The sequence below is a fragment of the Guillardia theta genome (genome assembly GCF_000315625.1).
Source record: "Guillardia theta CCMP2712 unplaced genomic scaffold GUITHscaffold_23, whole genome shotgun sequence".
In the NCBI taxonomy this organism is placed as follows: Eukaryota; class Cryptophyceae; order Pyrenomonadales; family Geminigeraceae; genus Guillardia; species Guillardia theta.
The window spans coordinates 198,135-216,924 of record NW_005434651.1 but is presented as its reverse complement, the minus strand read 5'-3'; the positions used below and the strand labels follow the sequence as shown (position 1 = coordinate 216,924).

The window sequence follows — 18,790 nt, the reverse complement described above, 5'->3', positions numbered from 1 at the left end:
GATCGATGCATCCGGGCTTGCAAAGTCACAAAACCCCCGAGCGTGAAAATCCTTCGACAGTTGATTGTGGAACTCCTCTTCCCGTCAGATTCAATCTCAGGCTCATTCCTCAGTACACCGACCTCTCCCTTCTCATGACAAGGTAGACGCCATTTCTCCTCTCATCTGCCTGCTCCGCCTGCTCTGGCTGTTCCTCGTGTACTGCTCAACAACCTCACTCTTCCCCTTCTCCTCTTGTTGATCAGGTATTGATCCTCTCATCAGGTGTGGTTTGAATCCTCAGCTGGAACTGACACTAAAGCCGAGCAAGTCGATCGGACGAGTGGCGCAACGTCTGTGCGAGAAGTGGAGTCAAGTAGTTGGGCAGGAGATCACAAGAATGAATCATCTGGCTGGCAAGCACCTCAGCCTGGACTTCTCGCATCCTGTCTTTCGAGTCCGATGCCTCCAACGACCGGATCACCAGGGTTGGACTCCCAAGGACCTTAACATCGCAACAGGGGAAGTCTTCCAGTTAATCGGATGTCCTTCCAACTTTCGTCTACACTACAGGTACCTCCTCCTCCTCCTCCTCCTCCTCTTCCTCCTCCTCCTCCTCCTGCTTCTGAACTGCCGCCCAGTATCGACAACCTCTATCCCGGCATGCTCTGCTTCAATCACATCTATGTGTCGAATGAACGCCCGGCCTTGCTCGAAGACAGGAGCGAAGACAAGGAAAGGAACAAACCTTGTATCCTCGATGGCGAATCCTCGTCCTCCTCATCGAGCGACTTTGTTCCATTCCAGAACGTCAAGTCAATCCTCAGCATGGAAAACTCCACGGCCAGCTCTCACAAGAGCATCTCGTGCGACGACAGCAGCTCCAAGAGTTCCGTGGCAGAGGACGGGAAGAAGAGCAGAGAAGTCGATCTGCACTGCCACGAGGAGCTCGAGCTCGCCGATCTCGTCCCATCAGGAAACTCCCAGTCCTTCCGCCACGTCATCATCGACAACCGCTCATGGCCAGCAGGTATCCCAGCAGGGGACGAGCTCCGTGTCTGATGGTCCTGCCGCAGGTTACCTCCTGCAGGAGCACGAGATCCAGGAGAACAGCAGCAGCCAGGGTCAAATCATGGGCAGCAACTTCAGTGGAGACTCGCTAGACTGCCTGCAACACCTACTAGGAGAGGACAAGTATGTTGTTGCTCCCCTCCCTCCTCCCTCCTCCTTTCGCCTCCGTCTACCCCGCTCCTGCTCCTGCTCGTGCTCCTGCTCGTGCACCTGCTCCTCTTGCTCCTGCACCTCGTCCTCCTCCCCTCCTTCATCTAAGCTCTCTCACCTTCTCCTTCTCTTCCTCCTCTCTGAGAATTGTGCAGCTCTCTTGGTTCGCTCCTCTCTTCGCGTCAAGGCGTCTTCCCCTGTTCCAACTCTCGACAGGTCGGAGGAGCAGCTGAGGGAGGAGGCGGGTGTTGACATGCTTGGCAGGCTCTGGTGGAGAAGGGAGGAGACTCAGTGTTGTCCCCTGCGAAGAGAACCCTTGAGGTGCAGGAGGGAGGAGAGCAGGAGGGGTACGGAAGGGCGTCGAAGCAGCTCAAGATGTGGTAGGAGAGGAACGGGGAGGAGGAGCTCATGTATATGATTGCAAACTTGTAAACGATTAACTTTGACAGAAATGAATGAAGTAAAGCTGAATCCATACCTTTGTTTCCCCGCCGCTCTGCTCCAAACATCTGTCCAACCTGATCCTTCCTCTCTTTTCCTCCTCCCCTCCACTTCCTCTCCCGTCCCTTTCGCTCCCCTTCTCTACACTCCCCCGCTCTGCGATGCTCTCCCGTCACTTCAACTCCTCTCTCTCTCCTCGCCCCTGAGGCTCATCCACTCTACTCCCTCCACTGCTTCTCGTCAAACCTTCGGCACTGCCCCATCCAAGAAGACTTTCTCCGCAACTCCTGCTCATCTTGTCACTCAGGGACTCCCCGGCACTTCTACTCTCCCTCTCGCATCCTCTCCTGCCATCCTCTCTCCTCCCCCCATTCCTCCCTCGCCCTCCCCGTGCTCTCTCTTCCTTTCCTCCCCCTTCCCACATCCTCCCCTCCCTCCTCCCACATCCTCTCACCCAGGGCTCCGGTAGCAGTGAAGAAGTTGTCTCGGAAGCTAGCTCCCAGTCCTGTCTGGGTCTCGAGGTTCCCGAGGATCCACGAGTTGAGCATGATGCGGGTCGTCGGCGGCTTCCTCCTCCTCTCGTATGCCTTCAGCGCATCTGCAGCGCATCAGCTTCACACCTCCTGCCCCTGCTCCCTCGCAGGATCTCCCACCTGGCAAGGAAGCATGCTTCTTTCCGATCTCTGCCAGGTTGGACGCCAGGCAATACGCGTCCTGCATCGCCTGGTTCGCACCCTTGGCGCCGTCAGTTGGGTTGAAAGAGCCGAACACGATATGAATTACAGGGGAAGACAGAGGAGGAGAGGCGAGGGAAGGAAAGGGAAGGGAAGGAAAGGCGAGGGAAGGGAGGGGAGGGGAGGGGAGGGGAGGGGAGAAGAGGAGAGGGAGGGGAGGGGAGGAGAGAAACCTGCCCTAGGAACGGAGGCATCGCATGCGCAGCATCGCCAAGTAGGACGGCAGATCCTTTATGCCAGGTGACGAGAGGGTTGTGGAAATAAACCCCAACGTCGAAGAATCGATCTGCATTCTCAACTATGCGAACGAGATCCTGTGGCATCCTGTAGAACATACTTAAATTCCTCCTCCTCCTCAACATTACCAATTCATCATCACCATCATCATCATCATCGTCATCATCATCGCCATCACCATCACCATCGCCATCACCACCACCACCACCACCATCACCACCATCACCACCATCATCATCATCATTTGACCTCTTGTCCTTCATCCTCCTTACAAAGTCTCCGCGCTTGTCCGTGGAGGTCTTGAGCCTGCGTGTTGTTACAAGGCAATCAGTAGCAGAGAAGAGAGGAGAGGAGGTGGATAGGGGAGCAGCGAGCAACGAGCAGCGAGCAAGAGGAGCAGGAAAGGCCGCAGGAAGCACCATGACGGGTTCTCGTCGGTAGCCCGGGGCTCGGAGAAGACATAGGCAAACTGCCGCAGTAGTGAGGAAGGAGGACGTGGATGTAGGACAAGACAAGGTGGAACCTGATCGAACTTCTTTCCCTTTCCTCCTCCGTACGTGGCAGCAAACCCGTAGGATCCTTCGCCTGACCGTACAAGTCAACCAGTAGAGACGTGTCGTCGTATTGCTCTTTGCTCCCTCCCCCCTTCCCTCGTCCGCCCTCCTCCTCCTGCCACCTCCTCTATACTCCTCCCCTCCTCTCCTCCTGCCTCCTCCTCTATACTCCTCCCCTCCTCTCCTCCTGCCTCCTCCTCTATACTCCTCCCCTCCTCTCCTCCTGCCTCTCTCACCAAACCACTGGTGAACATCCGATTGAACGTCTGCAGGGCGAGAAGAATCTCCTTCGGCAGGCGCGACACTGAAGATGATGCGAATCCCCGAGTATCTGATAGGCAAGAGGTGAGGAGGAGGAGGGAGAAGGAACGGTGAAGGGAGGTGCGGAAGACGTAGGAGGAGGAGGCAACAGCATGTAGGACAAAGACAAGGACGGGGAAGGGAAGCGAGAGGACGAGGTGAAGGGGGAAAAAGGACGAGGACGAGGACGAGGACGAGTTTGTACGGGCTCACATCTTCGTCTCCTGCCCGACGATCTCCTGCCTGACTCTGGACCTGAGGAGGGTGAGGGAGGACGATGGCGAGTCTCCTCTTACTTGATCCCATCGCATCCTATGACGAGGTCGAACTGCTCGCTGGTGCCGTCTAGCCGCCATGTCAGAGTCTCCGACGTTGCAGCGTCCGCCAACGGCTGTCACCTTGGAAGGAGCAGAGCGAGCCTGCGTCTCCAACCTGCATGTCCTTCAGCTTCTTTCCGTAGATCACGGTTCCGTCCGGGAGGTCATCTGCAGAGGCAAAAGGGAGATGAGTACAAAAGCAGGCGCAGTAGAGACAGGAGAGGGGAACTAGGAGGAGGAGCAGCACCAGCGGCAGCAAAGGGTAGGAGCAGGGGTGGGGGTAACTGCGATGGCTGAGGGGGAGAGGACAAGAAGGAGGAAGGAGGAGGAGGAGGAGGAGGAGGAGGAGGAGGAGGAGGAGGAGGAGGAGGAAAAGATGGAAGGAGGCGGGAGGGCACAGGTCGGGAGGACCTGACAGGATCGACTGGAGGTGATCGCGCATGACCAAGTACGCCATAATATCTCCCTCCACCATGAGAGCCTCTCGGGCCGCACGATCCCGAGCGATCTTGAGCCCCCATTGTCACCACTGAACAGCAAGCCAGCAAAGCTTCTCACCACATCCGGCACTGACATCTTCAGCAACTCCCTCCCGTCGACGTTGCGCGACAAAATGGTCCGCAGGGGTTGACACGACTCTGCGATCTTCGCCCTCATCCCCAGCCTTACACAGCATGTCACCGTTCCCGTCCCCTGCCGCAGCTGCCTGACCTGCTCAGCACCGCAGCTCCCCCGTTGATCTGAATCCCTCCCCCTATCCCCGGCAAACTTTCGTTCTTCTGCTCGAATACCTTGACTTGCTCGACTCCCGTGGGAAGTTTCAGGAGAGCGTGTGCCATTGTCAGTCCCGCCGGACCCCCTCCTATGATGGCGACCTGGGCTCCAACTGAGAGGTGAACAGAACACGCTTGCCTCTCACCTTCTTCGGAGGGGTAGACGACAACGCCGCCATGATTGGATTTACGAAAGCCCAACCATGCGTGAAGGAGCACAACACCAGCAGTGGTAGGAGGAGATTTGTCGAGCGCTCATACCTTGAAGAATGCAGTCGCTTTCCTGATCCTGATTCTGCACGTCCTCCTCCTCCTCCTCCTGCTCCTCCTCCTGCTCTTCCTGCGCCTACCTGATTGCGCATTGCTTTGAGTCCCTTATTGCAACATCATCCCCCTCATACCGGGCCTGGGAACTACTGCCGGCCTGCTGACTGTCACCGACCGGTCGGCGGACACCCGGATTCGTGGTTAACGCGGAATTCTAGAAGTGCTAGAAGAGTGCAAGTTGGAAATGCACCCGTACGCCACAAGGGAATAGAAAGGGGAACAGGCGGAATGTGGAGGGGAGGAGCAGGGGAGGGAAGGAGAGGAGCAAACGAAGAAGGAAGGAGAAGAGAGAAAGAGGGAGGAAGAGGAAGAGGAGAGACAGGGAGATGAGAAGAATGAGGGATGATCCGAAACGATTGACAGGCTGTGGTTGGATTTGGTTGTGCTTGAATACTGACTGGGCATGCAGAAATTCAAGACGATGGGGAAAGACTATTATGGTATCCTCGGTGTAGACAAGAAGGTTTCAAGTCTGTCCTCGTTGTTGAGATTGTTCATTATGTTGTAGGCGACAGAAAATGACATTAAGAAGGCATACAAGAAGCAAGCCATGAAATGGCATCCGGACAAAAACCCAGATAGACAAGCGGTAGGGTATCTTTCACGTGCTGCACTGCAATGGAACAACTATGAAACTGAACTGATCGTGCTGATGCAAATGACAGGAAGCGGAACAGAAATTCAAAGACATCGCCGAGGTATGTCTCCTGATCCCTTCATATCGCCTGATCCCTTCTGCGATCCTATCTTGCTTCTTGGTTGATATTGATCTCTAGGCCTATGATGTCTTGTCAGATTCCAACAAACGCAAAGTCTATGACCAATTTGGAGAAGAAGGACTCAAAGGAAACGCTCCAGGTGAAGTTTGATTCTGTGCTTTTCCTGGCACAGCAAGAATCTCTGGGTTGGTGGTCAGCCTTACCCTCTAGTGCAGGAGGAGCAGGAGGAATGCCGGGCGGATTTAGGTAAATCAGCCAGTGGATGAAAGAGCCTTTCAATCACTTTCAAATCAGGTATGAGTTCCGGGGAGATCCCAATGAAATCTTCAGAAACTTCTTCGGGTCTTCCGGCTTCGGTATGCTCTACTTGGATGCTCAAAATCTCTGACATCGCCAAGGTTCTTTTGGGGGCTTCGATGATTTCGACGACATGTTTTCAGGAGGGATGGGAGGCAGATTTCGGTCAGGGATGGGAGGAATGGGTGGCATGGGAGGAATGGGCGGAATGGGCGGAATGGGCGGAATGGGAATGGGCGGAATGGGGGGCGCGATGAATATGAAAACTCCGTTCGTCACGGATTTGAAGGTGCCAATATTCGATCTTTTGGGCGTCTGCCAATTTGACTGCCTTGAAGTTGACATTGGAAGAACTCTTTACTGGAGTGACAAAGAAGATGAAAATCACTCGCAAGTCTGTTTCGGCAGGGAGGTACTCAATCAATGTAGGGACTCAAAGTGTTGATGATAACACTTCAATCGGACAGGAGCACCGAACACACTTTTGAGATTCAAGTGAAGCCAGGATGGAAGGTTCAACGATTGTTTTGAACCTTTGCCTGAAGTTGATGTTACTTCCTGACAGGCTGGGACTAAATTGACGTATGCGGGCGAAGGAGATGAATACGCTCAGGGGCAGGTGTCAGGCAATTTCGCTCAATTGAAACATTCTGAATCGGTCGATTAGGCTCAAGATGTCGTTTTTGTGATCAAGGAAAAGCCTCACGATAGATTTCAGGTGCACGAAGTTTTGTTTTGTTGCCTGTGATCACTATCTTTGGACAGAGGAGCGGATCTGATCTGATTTACAAAGTTAAGGGAGTGAAGTTGGTTGATGCGCTCACGGGCTTCACGGTTACGGAATCTCATCAGCACTTACATTGGCTGACGCCTAGTGGCAGTTTCACCTCGAGACTTTGGATAAGCGGAAGATATCTGTGGAAATTCAGGATGTAGTATCGCCAAATTATACAAAGATAGTTCGAGGCGAGGGGTTCCCCAAGTCGAAGGAGCCCGGGCAGGCAAGATAGAAATAGGCTTAAATACGACAACTGACGTTTGCTACCACGTCGCAGAAAGGAGACCTCGTCATCACTTTTGACGTCATGTACCCCAAGCAACTATCTCTCTCAGCCAAGCAACAAATCCGCAATGCGTTGCAGTAGATAAGAGTGAAATTAATACTAGCTGCCGCGAAGTTTATAGGCGTTCGGTCATGCCACCGGGCCGGCCCGGCACGCCCGGTCACACGGTTCCGATCCTGATTAGCCATACCGTCATGATGATGACCGCCGCTGGCCCACGGTCATGAAGAGCGGACCGCACGGTCTGACACTGCGGCAGTGCCTCTTGGTCACCGGGACTCCCTCACTCGGGACCGTCGCAGCGTCAACCGTACGGTACGATATTGAACCGTCAGGGGCCCGGGGCCGGGGGCGGCCGGGCCCCGGATCGGATAGTGCGGGCGGCGGCACTCAGTCACAGTACTGTGTGTTTGAGTAAAGAACTGTGACTCTCGGAAACCAAAACTCGGCCCAGCCGCCCGGCTGGCCCGGAACGGCGAAAACAATGAACCGGTAGATCCGAGAGACCTCGAGAGAGTCTCAACTCACTGTCATCAACTGACATCCCACGGCACCCGTTGGCTGAGTACCCACCCTTCATCTCACTGTCACTGACTACCCACCCTGGTGTCGTTTCCGGACTGATCCGTTCTCTGGAATACCAAAGATGATGACCCCCTACCCCTTTCAAGAGGCTCGGTGTGTGGGCACTGAAGGGGTGTACTGACCCCTCCCCCCTGTACTACCCGAAGGAAATATGATCCCGTGCACGGTAGAAACCAATTCGGTACTCAACCCGGGCCACCCCACCCCACGAAAATTTCTTTGGACCCCTCGGGGTCCAATTGTTTAAAAAAATTCGTGGGGTCCCAATGAACCTGCTAATTCGGAAGTCAACCTCCCACGGGCCCCATTTAAGTTAACATTCCTTCTATCAGTCCTGGGGTACCTCCTCTTGTAAATGGGGTGGTAGGGGTAGTTTGCTTCTAGGGCCAGGCTGGGTAGGGCCAAATTGGGCCGATAAAGTTTGGAAGTGCTGGGGTAGGGTCCTCCGTGAAGTTACTCGCCCTGTCACTGGGGGGGGTACGGTAGGGGTGGGCTGGGCTGACTCGATGGGTGTAGTAAACCCGAATGGTGATAGGACGACCCCCCTTGCTCGTCGGACCCCGGCTGACCGTACTACCCCCACCCACATCCTAGACGATCTCACGGGGAAAGGGTAGGGTGAAATTTGAGCGAGGGGGTTCCTTTTGACAGAGGGTAGTCAGGGGAAGTGCGTTGGAGAGGTGGGAGGTTATGATGGGTGGTTCCACTCAAGGGCAGAGGACCGGTATTGGTTGCAATAGGTGAAAAATGGGGGTGGGGGGACCGCTGGAACTGAGGACCGAAATGTCGGAAAGCAATCAAGAGATTTCAATACAACAGGAGAGCAAGAATTGAGATGACAGGAAGGGAGGGAGAATTTATCTCGACCAAGTTTGATCATAGCTGCGTTTCTAGCTCAGATTTCGTGTATGCTACCAAAGAACAAGTACAAAAACATCCACAAAGGGTAGAATCTTTCTTGCCAACGTCAACGATGCAATCCATGATCTAGTTCCCTGCAATGTTAATGATTCTCCGTTGAGAAATGATAGAAGTTGATTAGATTCCTTGTGTTATTTGTACTGACCTCTTGAGAGCAGTTTGCCACTGGCAGTGGTGGTTGGTATCAGTGCCACAGACGGCACATGTAGGAGCCAAACCAGTGAAGAGGTGTGGGGAATGAAGCTTGTCATCGATGATAGAAGAAACAAGATCAAAGGTGAACAAAGCAAGCAGGTCGACAACATCAAGCATATGAAGTACACTCAAAACTAGCACGCCATCACAACTTACATGCAAAACAGCTCCTCAAGCCGAAGCATGCATCCTGGGGGCAATGAAACCAAGGTTTGAACAATCATGGGTGTTCCCACTAGCGTAAACTCGATGCTCAGAATGAATCTGAATCAAGCTCGACGGCATCTTCGGTTTATGTTCCTGATGGCATGTCTGGTATTGTTCATGCCTGAAATACCATTGAAGTAGCGTGATGTTTACTTTGAAGGGATGCGCTCCATCTCTGATGTTCCTTACTTGAGAAGGACGCCGCTCGAAGGTCTTCGATTCAGCAAAGCCTATAGCTCGCCTCAGTTGTAATTGCGAGCTTTGCAACTCGGCAGAATGTCACTCCTTTGTCAGGTTGAGCTCGATGAGTTCGTCCGACGAGATGGGCGAGGTAAAGCTCCCTGTGCTCCTTTTCCTGTTCTGAATCCAAGCAGCATTCGCAGAGGAAAACAGCCTCGAGGGGAGCGAAGAGGAGCTCGCACTCGTGGCAATCCTCCGAAAACAAGGCGTTTTCGTCCAGTCTCAACTTCAGGCCGCGCATCTCCTCAGCCACAAGCTTCATCATGAACGACAAAGTCTCAGAAAGAGTGAAAGAAGTTATTCGCACACAAGATCTTATCAGACTTCATGCGGTAGAGCGGCGGCGGAGGAAAGAGGAGGAAAGGAGGCTACAGCAAGTCTTGCTAGAGAGGAAAAAGCGCGAGGAATCGGAGCTGAGGCAAAAGGTGATTCATTGTACCAAGAAATTAATTGTTCATATTAAGATTGTTTCAGGAATTACAGAGCAGGAGAAGGAGGTTTGTCTGTTTCTTGGTTATGCTTCTGTGTGCCTAATATTTGTCCATGCAGCAGGCTGCTCAGCCACGTTGAAGTAGATACCAAGCTTGCAGAGATGTATGACGGCGTGGGAAATCATGATGGGACGAAGGAATCGACAGCAAACTCTCCATTCCTTTCGCCTTCTTTTCGGTCACAATCTTTAGCATCTCGCCTGGGGTTCGAAACAAAGACCGTCGGTTTCCGAATGGATGTCACGTGAACGCTGAGAGTCGAATGTTGGCTCTGTGCGAATGAACTGAATGTCACCCCGAGTTTTTGCAGCTGAATGAAATGATACCAGCGAGTCCTTGTTGCCTGCTGCCTTCTCCTGCTTGCTGGCTGCTGCCTTCTCCTCCTTACTGCCTGCTGCCTTCTCCTCCTTACTGCCTGCTGCCTTCTCCTCCTTACTGCCTGCCGCAGTGCCTTCTCCTCCTGCCTACCTACCTTCACTTGAAGTATTCAATGACTGAAAGGGCTCACCGGAGCAAAGTAGCAGAGACTCTTAAGGGTGCGAGTTGTCGACCTTGTTCCTCCTCCAAACTCACCCCGTCCAAGGTTGTTGTAGCCTTCATAGTCTTGTCTGTAGGTATTTGTTGCTGCCTTTTCCAGTGGGTTATGCGTACGCTGAGGTGAGTTCTTGTGAAATTCATTAACTAAAAGATCAAGCTCTTCAATCTCCATAATGGGCTGGGAGGGAGCGGGAAGGCAGGCAGGGAGGAAGGGAGGCCAGAGAGGGCATGGGAGGAAGTTATGGAAGGAAGAACGATAAAGGATACAAGGTCGTTGGGACAGATCGAGGATGATAAAGTAAGATAGATATGACAGTCCGAAAGTAGCAGATGCCGGAGCATTAGAACAGCAGGAAGATGCCTACGTTGCCATGGTTGCAAGGTGAGATGCTAAGACTTCACCATCAATTCCGACCATTGTACAGATGTCGCCTTCGCCTTTGCAATGGCAAGTCATGATCGTCTGGGCAAGGTATTTACAAACCAAAACTGTAATCCTTTGCTCGGAGGTTGACGAGATTTTTTATTCAGGATAGCACGGCATCAGCAGTGGCAGGGGATCATGATCTTGTCTTCTCCATCATGTGTTATGCCTTTCCCGCTGATGTGAGTCCCCTTGTTCCCTTTTCTAGCATCTTGACGCCCCATGATCAGAGATGGAGCTTGAGAGCACGACTGGAATGGGTTCGAGAGCAGAACATGGCGCGTTACAAGCATCTCTTTTGCCCCAAAATGGAGCTGTTTGTGGACAGGATGAGACCTGCAAGAGCTGCCGATCAGATCTTGGAATGCCAATCCTTGCATTTCGCTGTTCCGGGGAACATCGACATTGCAACCACTGTGGCTACGGGAGCGCTTTCGTGTCGCCCGTCATGCGCGTGTCAAGCGCCACGAGGATCACAAAGTGCAGAGGAACAGAATAGCTTCGTGCTGGTTTCTAGCAATACGGAAGAGGCTCCTCCTCGCTGTGAGAGTCAGGGCCACGGTAGTTCGGGCATCGATCTGGTTGCCTGCTGTGTCTTGTGACCAAGTGTTTCAGGTTCCGAAGAAAGCAGATGCTGGGAGAGGTTGGATGGGGCCTCTTGGATAGCACAATCTCTTGCTGGTATGTGCAAGCATGATGAGATGTGGAGGATAAAGATTCAGCAGGCGATGAAACAGCTTCATCTAACCAAGACACCCCCACAGCTGGGACTGTAAGCCTGGAGCCCCACGTTTAACCCTGTTGATCTCTTGCTGCAGAATGACACCGCTTGTATCCTTGGTAAATTGATCGGATTTTCCATCATCAACCAGATACCTTTGGGAATCCGTCTGGACATCAAATTGTGCAAACTCCTAGCTGGAGAGGTTAAGAGAACAGTATCGTTGGGGGAAGACAACGTCGCCGACAGCAACGAGGTTGCAGAGTTGTCACCAAGCTGCAGAGAAAATTCATCCTTCGATCAAGAATCCTCTCTTCCCTCCCATACCTCCTTCGAGTCTTCAGTCGCTGATGCTGTCTTTGACATCATACCTTCTGGTACTCTATCAGCCTTGAGCGGCCTAGAGGTGTAATTCGACTTGATATGCTCTTTCTTGCTCATGACATGGCTCCGACAGATTCAGCAAGTCGTTCAAGGCTTCCCTGTCATCGATATTGACTCACTCCGATCTTCAACCCATTACTTCGTCTTCTCCGACAGCGAACCAGTGGGAGATCACTAGCTCATCCTTCTGCTCTTTCTCCTCGACGATGCGTGTTGCTCACGTCTTCCAGTCCTCCCATCCCTTCCTTGAATCTGTTTGATTGCTCCCCCCTCCCTCTTCTTGCATCAGCTTCCCGCATACTCTCGTTCCCTCTCCTCTTCGGTTGGCTGAACCTCTTGCAGATCATGGAATGGTTCTGGAGGCTTCTGAACTCGTTGAACGCGCGCGCAAGAAGGTTTATGTTGAGCTGGACTCTAGGTGGGAGCTTGTTGTCTCTCAGCTACAGACTTGTCACTCACGTGGCTAGGCTACATCGACAAACAACACTACGAGAGCGCGAGAAAGGCTTTCGAAGCAGAGCTGCCGCAGAAACTCTTTGCCATGGGGCTGCAGGGACGGACAAGCTGCTGCTCAGGCAATGACCTCTCACAGTTGGACTGGAGGACGAGATCTTGCAACTATGAAATCTTCGATTCTGCACCATGGGTAAAGCGTAAGAAGTGCAGAAGTTTTTATGGCCGTAAGGTCTTGTCTCTTGCTGTCGCCTGCTCTTCTCGTGGATGATCCTCTTTCTCAGCTGCTCACTCCTCCCTTCTACATCGCTTGTCAGATCTTCGGGAACAACCTTGGGCGCAACGCTACCTACTGTGAGCTGTAAGTTTACCTCTATCTTGGCCTCGGCTCCGTCTGCGTCATCCCTCCATTCATTCTTTCTCTAGGCTCATGCCCATGTTCTCTAACAAGGATGCTGTGAGAAAAGCGCTGATGGACCTCCTGCCTCCGGTAGGATAAACCCAGTGACTGAGTTTCTTCACATCTGAGGCTCGAACTTCACAGGAGATGCTAGAAGAGAACAGATCAGCCCTGTTCACATGTTGAAGCTGCCTGATGACACCGTCCGACAGGACCGTACCATTGAGAAGCCTCGGAACGACTTGCCAGTGTCCGTGACTCAGTCCTGCTTTTATCTATGCAATTATCCTTTAAACAGTTTCAAAAGATTTTTGCCGGATCGAGTTGAATTGTTCATGTCACTATCGGTGGCCCGTATACATCCCTACCCACTGATGTCCGACGTTTCTCTAATTGATGCTAAGGTAAAAAGCTGCAAGGTTCCACCTAAAGGAGGGACCCTGCCACAAATTTCAGGCCCCTGGATATCCATTCCCAGCTGCAAGGGAGCATGGCCTCGAGAAGAAGGAGACAGGGGGCAGGAGAGGCGGAGGGATGCGAGTGGAGCAGAACTGTGCGGGTGGAAGCAGAAATGAAGGAGAAGAGCGCTCATGACAAGATAGGGATGACTGCAACACAAGAGATGCCCCCTGCTTCCCTCAACTCTTCTCTTCCTTCCTGTCTCCTCCCCTCCCTCCAGCACCTCCCTTTGTCACCTCCTCCCTCTCCTATTTCAACTCGAGATCAGAAGCAGGAAACAACGGAGGAATCTGTATTCCTACTCTATCCTATTGCCTGTTTTCTCTACACTGTCATTGATGATTCTCCTCTATCATTCGCCCAAGTAGGAGGTAGTGGGGAAGAAGCATTGGGTATGGTACTAAAGGTAGCAGGGTAGGCAAGAGGGGATCAGACGAGGATTGTGCCTAAACAGCAAAGCGAAGAGAGAGAGCAGGGAAAAGAAAGAAGACAAACAACTTGGTAGAGGACCAAGAGAGAGAAATATAAGCGGGGAATAGAAGAGGGGAGTGCAGGTAATGACTGGAAACAAAGGAGAAAAGATTGGAGTGCATCACGGGTGAAGCATTCATACAAACACAAAGATTCGTTTTCTCCTCATCGTCAGTTAAAAATCATTTTCCCTCATGATCTAACCTCACGTTGACCATGCCGCTAATCTTTCACACAGTTCTAATTCTCAGGCTTTGAGAAGGTGGATGCTAATCAGAAGCGATGCTTTGAAGCAAAAGGCGGGTAGCAGGAGCGAGTATCTTCATTCACTACCAAGAATTACATCAAAGACAGGTTGTGATTGAGTTGAAAGGCTCTCACAAGTCAACCTGCGAAATGTGAGGCAATTATTTCTCCAGCTACACCTTGTTGGGCAGATATCATGAAATTGGCTTGGATATGATACGATATGACATGATTTGACATCATTCGATTAGTGATGACTTGTTATGAAATTGCATGATGTACAACCAAGTACTTTATGGCATATAATCATGATACGCTTTGCCAGGCATGCACAACATTTGATGTATCATCCAAAAACATTTCAATGTTTGACGCTTGTTGACAGGTCTTATCTAACAGCAAGTGGCTGCCCCTCGGGCAAGTGGTACTGTCCTACAGATGGGAACACCTACTCGAGCCCTTCAGCATGCTCGGGCGTGTCGGCCACCTGCACTTCCTTCATGTACGGCTTCAACACGTATCAGTCCTCCAACGGTGGAGACACCGGAATTTTATGCGCCTGTGTCTCCATCTTCGCCGTCGTGCGGGGCCTCAAGCTCTTGGAGTTGCTCTACTGCGTTTACCTCATGTTGAAACCCAGGAGCACGATCCGAAACACTCGGCCTGCACAGCAAGCATGCGACATTCTGATCCAGCTAGCCTGCCTCCTGCTCAGTCTCATGTCTGCCTTCCCTTACGCCTGCAAGGCTGACAGCACCGACGAGTTCATCGTCACTGTGCTGATCTTGGTGCAGTCCGGGATGGAGTGGGGCCTCGGGATGGGCTTTCGAGCTGACTACAGTTTGAACTTCAACTCTTACCGACATTCGGTGTTGACCAGCTTCGATTGCTGTGTCGGGGTGTACATGTGGCAGATGTACTGCTTGTGCCTGCTCGCAGACGTCGTGGCGGCATCTGTCCTCATGGTGACGTGTCAGAGTCTCGGATCGCAGCAACTCTCTCATACCTTGTGCTGTCAGGCTTCGAACTCAAACCCTATCGGCTTCGTCCTGGCCTTTGCGTTCACCGCGGGCATCGTCATGAAATGGTTCTCCCTGCTCTCCCTGCTTTATCTGACCGCTCCCTCAAGGTACTCAGCCGCCGACCACCTTCGTCTACCCTATGAGTTCCGTCCTTACCCCTACCACGCTCCTCCCCCGGCCAACGCCGACTTGAGGATCCCCACCGCGCTGCCGTACAACACCTCCAGCAGCACCGTCTACACTTCAAACGCTTCTGCTCCTCCTCTCCCCAGGATGCCGGACGCAGAGGATGCAGAGGAAGTCATGGTGAGCCGTTGAATGCCTCCATGGATTCTACTAGCATCCATTAAACTTAACTTGAATGATTACCATGACTCAGTGAGCTCCTCCGCCGGGATGAGAGTCATCGGATGGCCTGGGGGGGGCACACTGACAGCCAGTGTGATCGGACACTGTGACTCAGTGCCGGCCCGGGCCCGGCCCGGCCCGGCCGCGCGGGGGCGCGCCGCGGCGGCGGCCCACATGCCGCGGCCGGGAGGCTTCCAAGACCCTTACGTGTTTTCGAGGCGGCCATGTAGTACGTGGGACGAACTTCGGAAGAGGGACTCCTCCCTAGCCGTCTTGCTCAGGTGCTCTCATGGCTGGATGCTTGAGTCACTGAAGTTTACATTTGTATCTCTCATGTGCTCCTCACTTGAATTCTGGTTTTCGTGTGCATTAACTGAACTCGGTCTTGAGCAAAACTGTCTTGTTACAGCTAAGGTCGATATGATGTCTGCATTTTTTTGGCACAGTACAAGTCTAACAAACTTGTGATCCGTCAGCCCGGCCGGGCCCGGGCCCGGGCCGCGCCGCGGGCCTGGGGGCGGGCCTGGAGCGGGCCCAGAGGACCCAGTCTGCGAGGGGATGAGGGACAGGGTCCCGCATGGCGTGCGGGCGCTACGAAGAGTGAGGGTTCGGAAGGCAGGGAGAAACGGGGAAAGAGAGGAGAGGAGAGGAGGAGGAGACGACAGAGAACAAACCTGAAGGAGATGGAGGATGCATGAAAACCAGAAGAACATCTTGCCTCAGACGCTGAGCTGGCAGACGGATCTCAGACCTCAGTACCAGGATCCGCGGAGAACGACTGGAGGAGGAGTGGTAGATGGGAGGACCCAAGGAGAAAAAGTTCGCCACGTGTGGTGATAGATGAAATGAGATCATTGTCTCAGGTGGTGGTCGTTTTCAGGGTTGGACAAGCTAAAAGATCCACCTCATGATTTGAATACCGATTGCCTTTCGCACGGGACAGTGTGAATCCAGCAGGGGGTTTGCTTGCGGCTCTTCTCCCAAGTTGGCTAAGTTACAGTCCATCCAAGTGTCTAGTGTAACACCATGGTATAGGCTGGTGCTTCGTCAGTTGATGAGACCACCAGTCACTGAGGGAGGCGCCGAGTACCCCGCAGGAACATACATCGCCGTCGGGGTCCAATGAAAACACTGGGAGCCTTCCGAGCAAGGAGCTTCAACGTCTTCCTGGCCATCACTTCCATTCTCCTTGCGTTCGTAACCAACTCTCCGCACGACACCTTTCGGCCCTCTGACGCGTCTGCTGTCGGATGGCTGAAAGCTCAACGGTACAGTGACGTCCTCCTGCTGTGCTCGAGGAGGCTGCGGGGGGGCACAAGTCTTCCTCAGGAGAGCGCGAGGCAGGTCTCATCAGAGCCATTGCCATCATGTTCGAAGCAGAAGCACGCGTGGAGCCTGCAGTCTGACCCAGCGCTGGCGTTACCGATATACAGGACAGCAGGAGCATCGATCAAGAGACCAGCGGCATCGGAAACCCCCGGAAGCATGCTACTTGATCAGGTAAATCTGATATGTCTCACTCAATACTTCATGACTGTGCTGCTCCTGTGCGCCTTCAGCGCGCACTACCAGTTATCCTGTGGGGAACTTTGGTGGGGTATGAATTGCGAGATCTGAGAGTGAGCGAAGAAATGGTTCCCGGGAGTCGTTTGAACATCTCTATTTCTGACTATGTGGTGTCAATCAAGGTAGTTTGATGACCAGACTGCTTCATGTCTGATAGGATGTGCAGATCCCTGAGACGGCAGTAGTCGGGCAGGTACTGAAGATCCAAATACCCATCCCGAGAACAGGAACACAAGGGAGCCCTTGGATCCAACGGGTGCCGAGAATCATCTCTACAGTCCTCCAACAGAATTGTTACAGGGGAGGCTCGATGATCCTGCGCAATGGAGACGATCAAGTGATGGTGCGCTTGCCTCAGAACATTCCTGCAGGGCAGAGGCTGGAGATCCGGTACGAGTCGTTCGTCAGGGTCCGAGGTGTGAACTTGCTGCCTTGTGCTCCGTTGGTTTCTGACGCTGGTTGATCTTTCCCCCCTCAGATCAGAATGCTGGCACGAGGTCCAGACAGACCCCGCAGCCATTCATGAGGCCCCCTGCTCTCCCACCCAATCCCAACAGCCTGAACAAGCGGCTGATTCTGACCCAAAAGGATCGCGACCGAGCGCTTCAGATGGCAGCAGAGTACAACACTTCCCTGTACTACGTCAACACAGAGGTGTTGGAGAACATCCCGAAGCTCGAGCTCTCGAGGAAAGTAAGGATCAGGGGCGCAACGACGAACGATCCTATCCTCCTCATGGGTGCCAACTTCCTCGCTCAGATCCCTCCACGATGTGTTGTGCTGCTCGACTTCATCAACCAAACACTGGCCAACAGGATCTCCAGAGTCCTTCAGAGCTACGGTCGCTTTCCGACCCGCTCTTCGGAGAACTGGATCTGCCCGGACGCCCTCGAAATGCTCGTCAACCAGACCCGTTGCAACGAGAGGGGAAAGAGTTTCGAGTGGAAGTTCAAGGATGGGAGGTGGTCTTGGATGGATCCGGACACCCACGTGCCCGTCAGCTCTGTCTTGCAGGAGGTAAGGAGAACCGTCCGCTGCTTCCTTCCTCGACCTCCTGCGCAGCACCGGTGGGTCAAGGCTCCTTTCTTTGGGTGGTTCCTGTGGCCTGTGGCTGGGAAACCGCCGCCTGCCTACCAGCTGTTTCGAATGTTCATCAAGCGCGAGATGGCCTACAACCAGTCGCTGAGGAAGGAGGAGGAGGCGATGATGGAGCAGAGGCTGAACTTCTACTTGGGTGTCTGTAACAACGTCAGCTGGGGGAGGCACCTCCTGCACGAGGCGAAAAAGTACCTGGACTTAGAGCGGAGGGACGCTCCTCTCCTCTTCAGCATGCGATGGAGGCAGAACTTTGTGTTCTCAACAGAGCTAGAGAGAGGGAGCAGCAGCAACGAGACTTCACCCTCCTGCATCTCCGATCGTCATGAGGCCTGGACGTACCTCGAAGAGCAGCTCGAGCACAACTTTAGCTCGATCAAGCCGCTGGCTCCTGCAACTTTCTTGTCTTCCATCCAGCAGACGCTGCGTGACCGGCATGGAATCGAGACGATGATCGAGGTCAAAAAGATGGTGGTAGATCGCAATGCGCAGGAGCGACAACTTCGCGCGGAATGGAAGGACTTAGCAGAGGAGGAGAGGTCATTGTACCAGAACTTGTCGCAGTGGATGCAGGAGGACTACGAGGTGTTGGATTTGTTGTGCTCTGCGGATCCTCTGGGCCTGACAAGAAGGTTTGTGTGCAGAGCTCCCTCAAGAGAGTGAGCGAGGAGGAGAGGGATCGTCGGCGACAGACCTTCTCGATGGAAGTGAGGTGGGAAACAATCTACCTCTCGGTTCCTCCTCTCCTCTGACTCCCAGCCACTGCAGCGACATGAAGCGACGACCTGTCTACAGGCAGCAGGACGACAACTTTGTCGACATCGACCACGCCTTCAACAATGCCAGGGCATCTCCCCGGAAGATGCGCGGGTCCTGGCGGTCGACGTGCTTGTAAGCGCATGTGTGTGTTGTGCTACTTGAGCTCAGCCGTTCCTCACTCAGACACGCTCTGCACATGTTGAACGCTACCTCACCCCAGTCAGCCGTCTCCAAGAACCAGATCATCCAATGGTGAGCTTTTGCTGCCTGCTGCTCGCTTCCTGCCACCCGCGCTCTCCGCGA

General features: G+C 53.3%; 4 protein-coding genes across 4 annotated transcripts; 3 read left to right on the top strand and 1 right to left on the bottom strand.

The window, feature by feature from the left end:
• Positions 1 to 1,107: 1,107 nt before the first annotated feature.
• On the top strand, positions 1,108 to 1,644 carry GUITHDRAFT_151904 (hypothetical protein). Its single transcript, XM_005834930.1, has 3 exons — positions 1,108 to 1,173; positions 1,356 to 1,416; positions 1,465 to 1,644. Exons 1-3 carry the CDS (start codon positions 1,112 to 1,114, stop codon positions 1,582 to 1,584), a joined length of 243 nt encoding a protein of 80 aa, XP_005834987.1. The 5' UTR covers positions 1,108 to 1,111; the 3' UTR covers positions 1,585 to 1,644.
• Positions 1,645 to 1,964: 320 nt separating this feature from the next.
• GUITHDRAFT_68920 (hypothetical protein) lies at positions 1,965 to 4,661 on the bottom strand (the record flags this gene model as incomplete). Its single annotated transcript, XM_005834929.1, has 12 exons — positions 1,965 to 2,239; positions 2,295 to 2,376; positions 2,549 to 2,699; positions 2,862 to 2,911; positions 3,073 to 3,197; positions 3,403 to 3,497; positions 3,680 to 3,721; positions 3,763 to 3,811; positions 3,865 to 3,951; positions 4,195 to 4,291; positions 4,354 to 4,447; positions 4,495 to 4,661. Coding segments are annotated over 12 exons (1,314 nt in total), but the record flags the coding sequence as incomplete, so codon positions are not given.
• Positions 4,662 to 5,304: 643 nt separating this feature from the next.
• On the top strand, positions 5,305 to 7,044 carry GUITHDRAFT_157541 (hypothetical protein; the record flags this gene model as incomplete). Its single annotated transcript, XM_005834928.1, has 14 exons — positions 5,305 to 5,346; positions 5,392 to 5,472; positions 5,549 to 5,581; positions 5,660 to 5,741; positions 5,800 to 5,848; positions 5,897 to 5,958; positions 6,043 to 6,188; positions 6,238 to 6,311; positions 6,367 to 6,412; positions 6,465 to 6,518; positions 6,567 to 6,617; positions 6,665 to 6,733; positions 6,781 to 6,900; positions 6,955 to 7,044. The coding sequence occupies 14 exons, from the start codon at positions 5,305 to 5,307 to the stop codon at positions 7,042 to 7,044; spliced, it is 999 nt and encodes a 332-aa protein (XP_005834985.1).
• Positions 7,045 to 10,496: 3,452 nt separating this feature from the next.
• Positions 10,497 to 15,037, top strand: GUITHDRAFT_136968 (hypothetical protein; the record flags this gene model as incomplete). Its single annotated transcript, XM_005834927.1, has 17 exons — positions 10,497 to 10,521; positions 10,565 to 10,611; positions 10,671 to 10,745; positions 10,794 to 11,124; positions 11,179 to 11,244; positions 11,289 to 11,335; positions 11,382 to 11,540; positions 11,742 to 11,831; positions 12,011 to 12,086; positions 12,109 to 12,353; positions 12,406 to 12,482; positions 12,548 to 12,611; positions 12,734 to 12,925; positions 13,806 to 13,849; positions 14,083 to 14,662; positions 14,717 to 14,784; positions 14,827 to 15,037. The coding sequence occupies 17 exons, from the start codon at positions 10,497 to 10,499 to the stop codon at positions 15,035 to 15,037; spliced, it is 2,397 nt and encodes a 798-aa protein (XP_005834984.1).
• Positions 15,038 to 18,790: the final 3,753 nt, after the last annotated feature.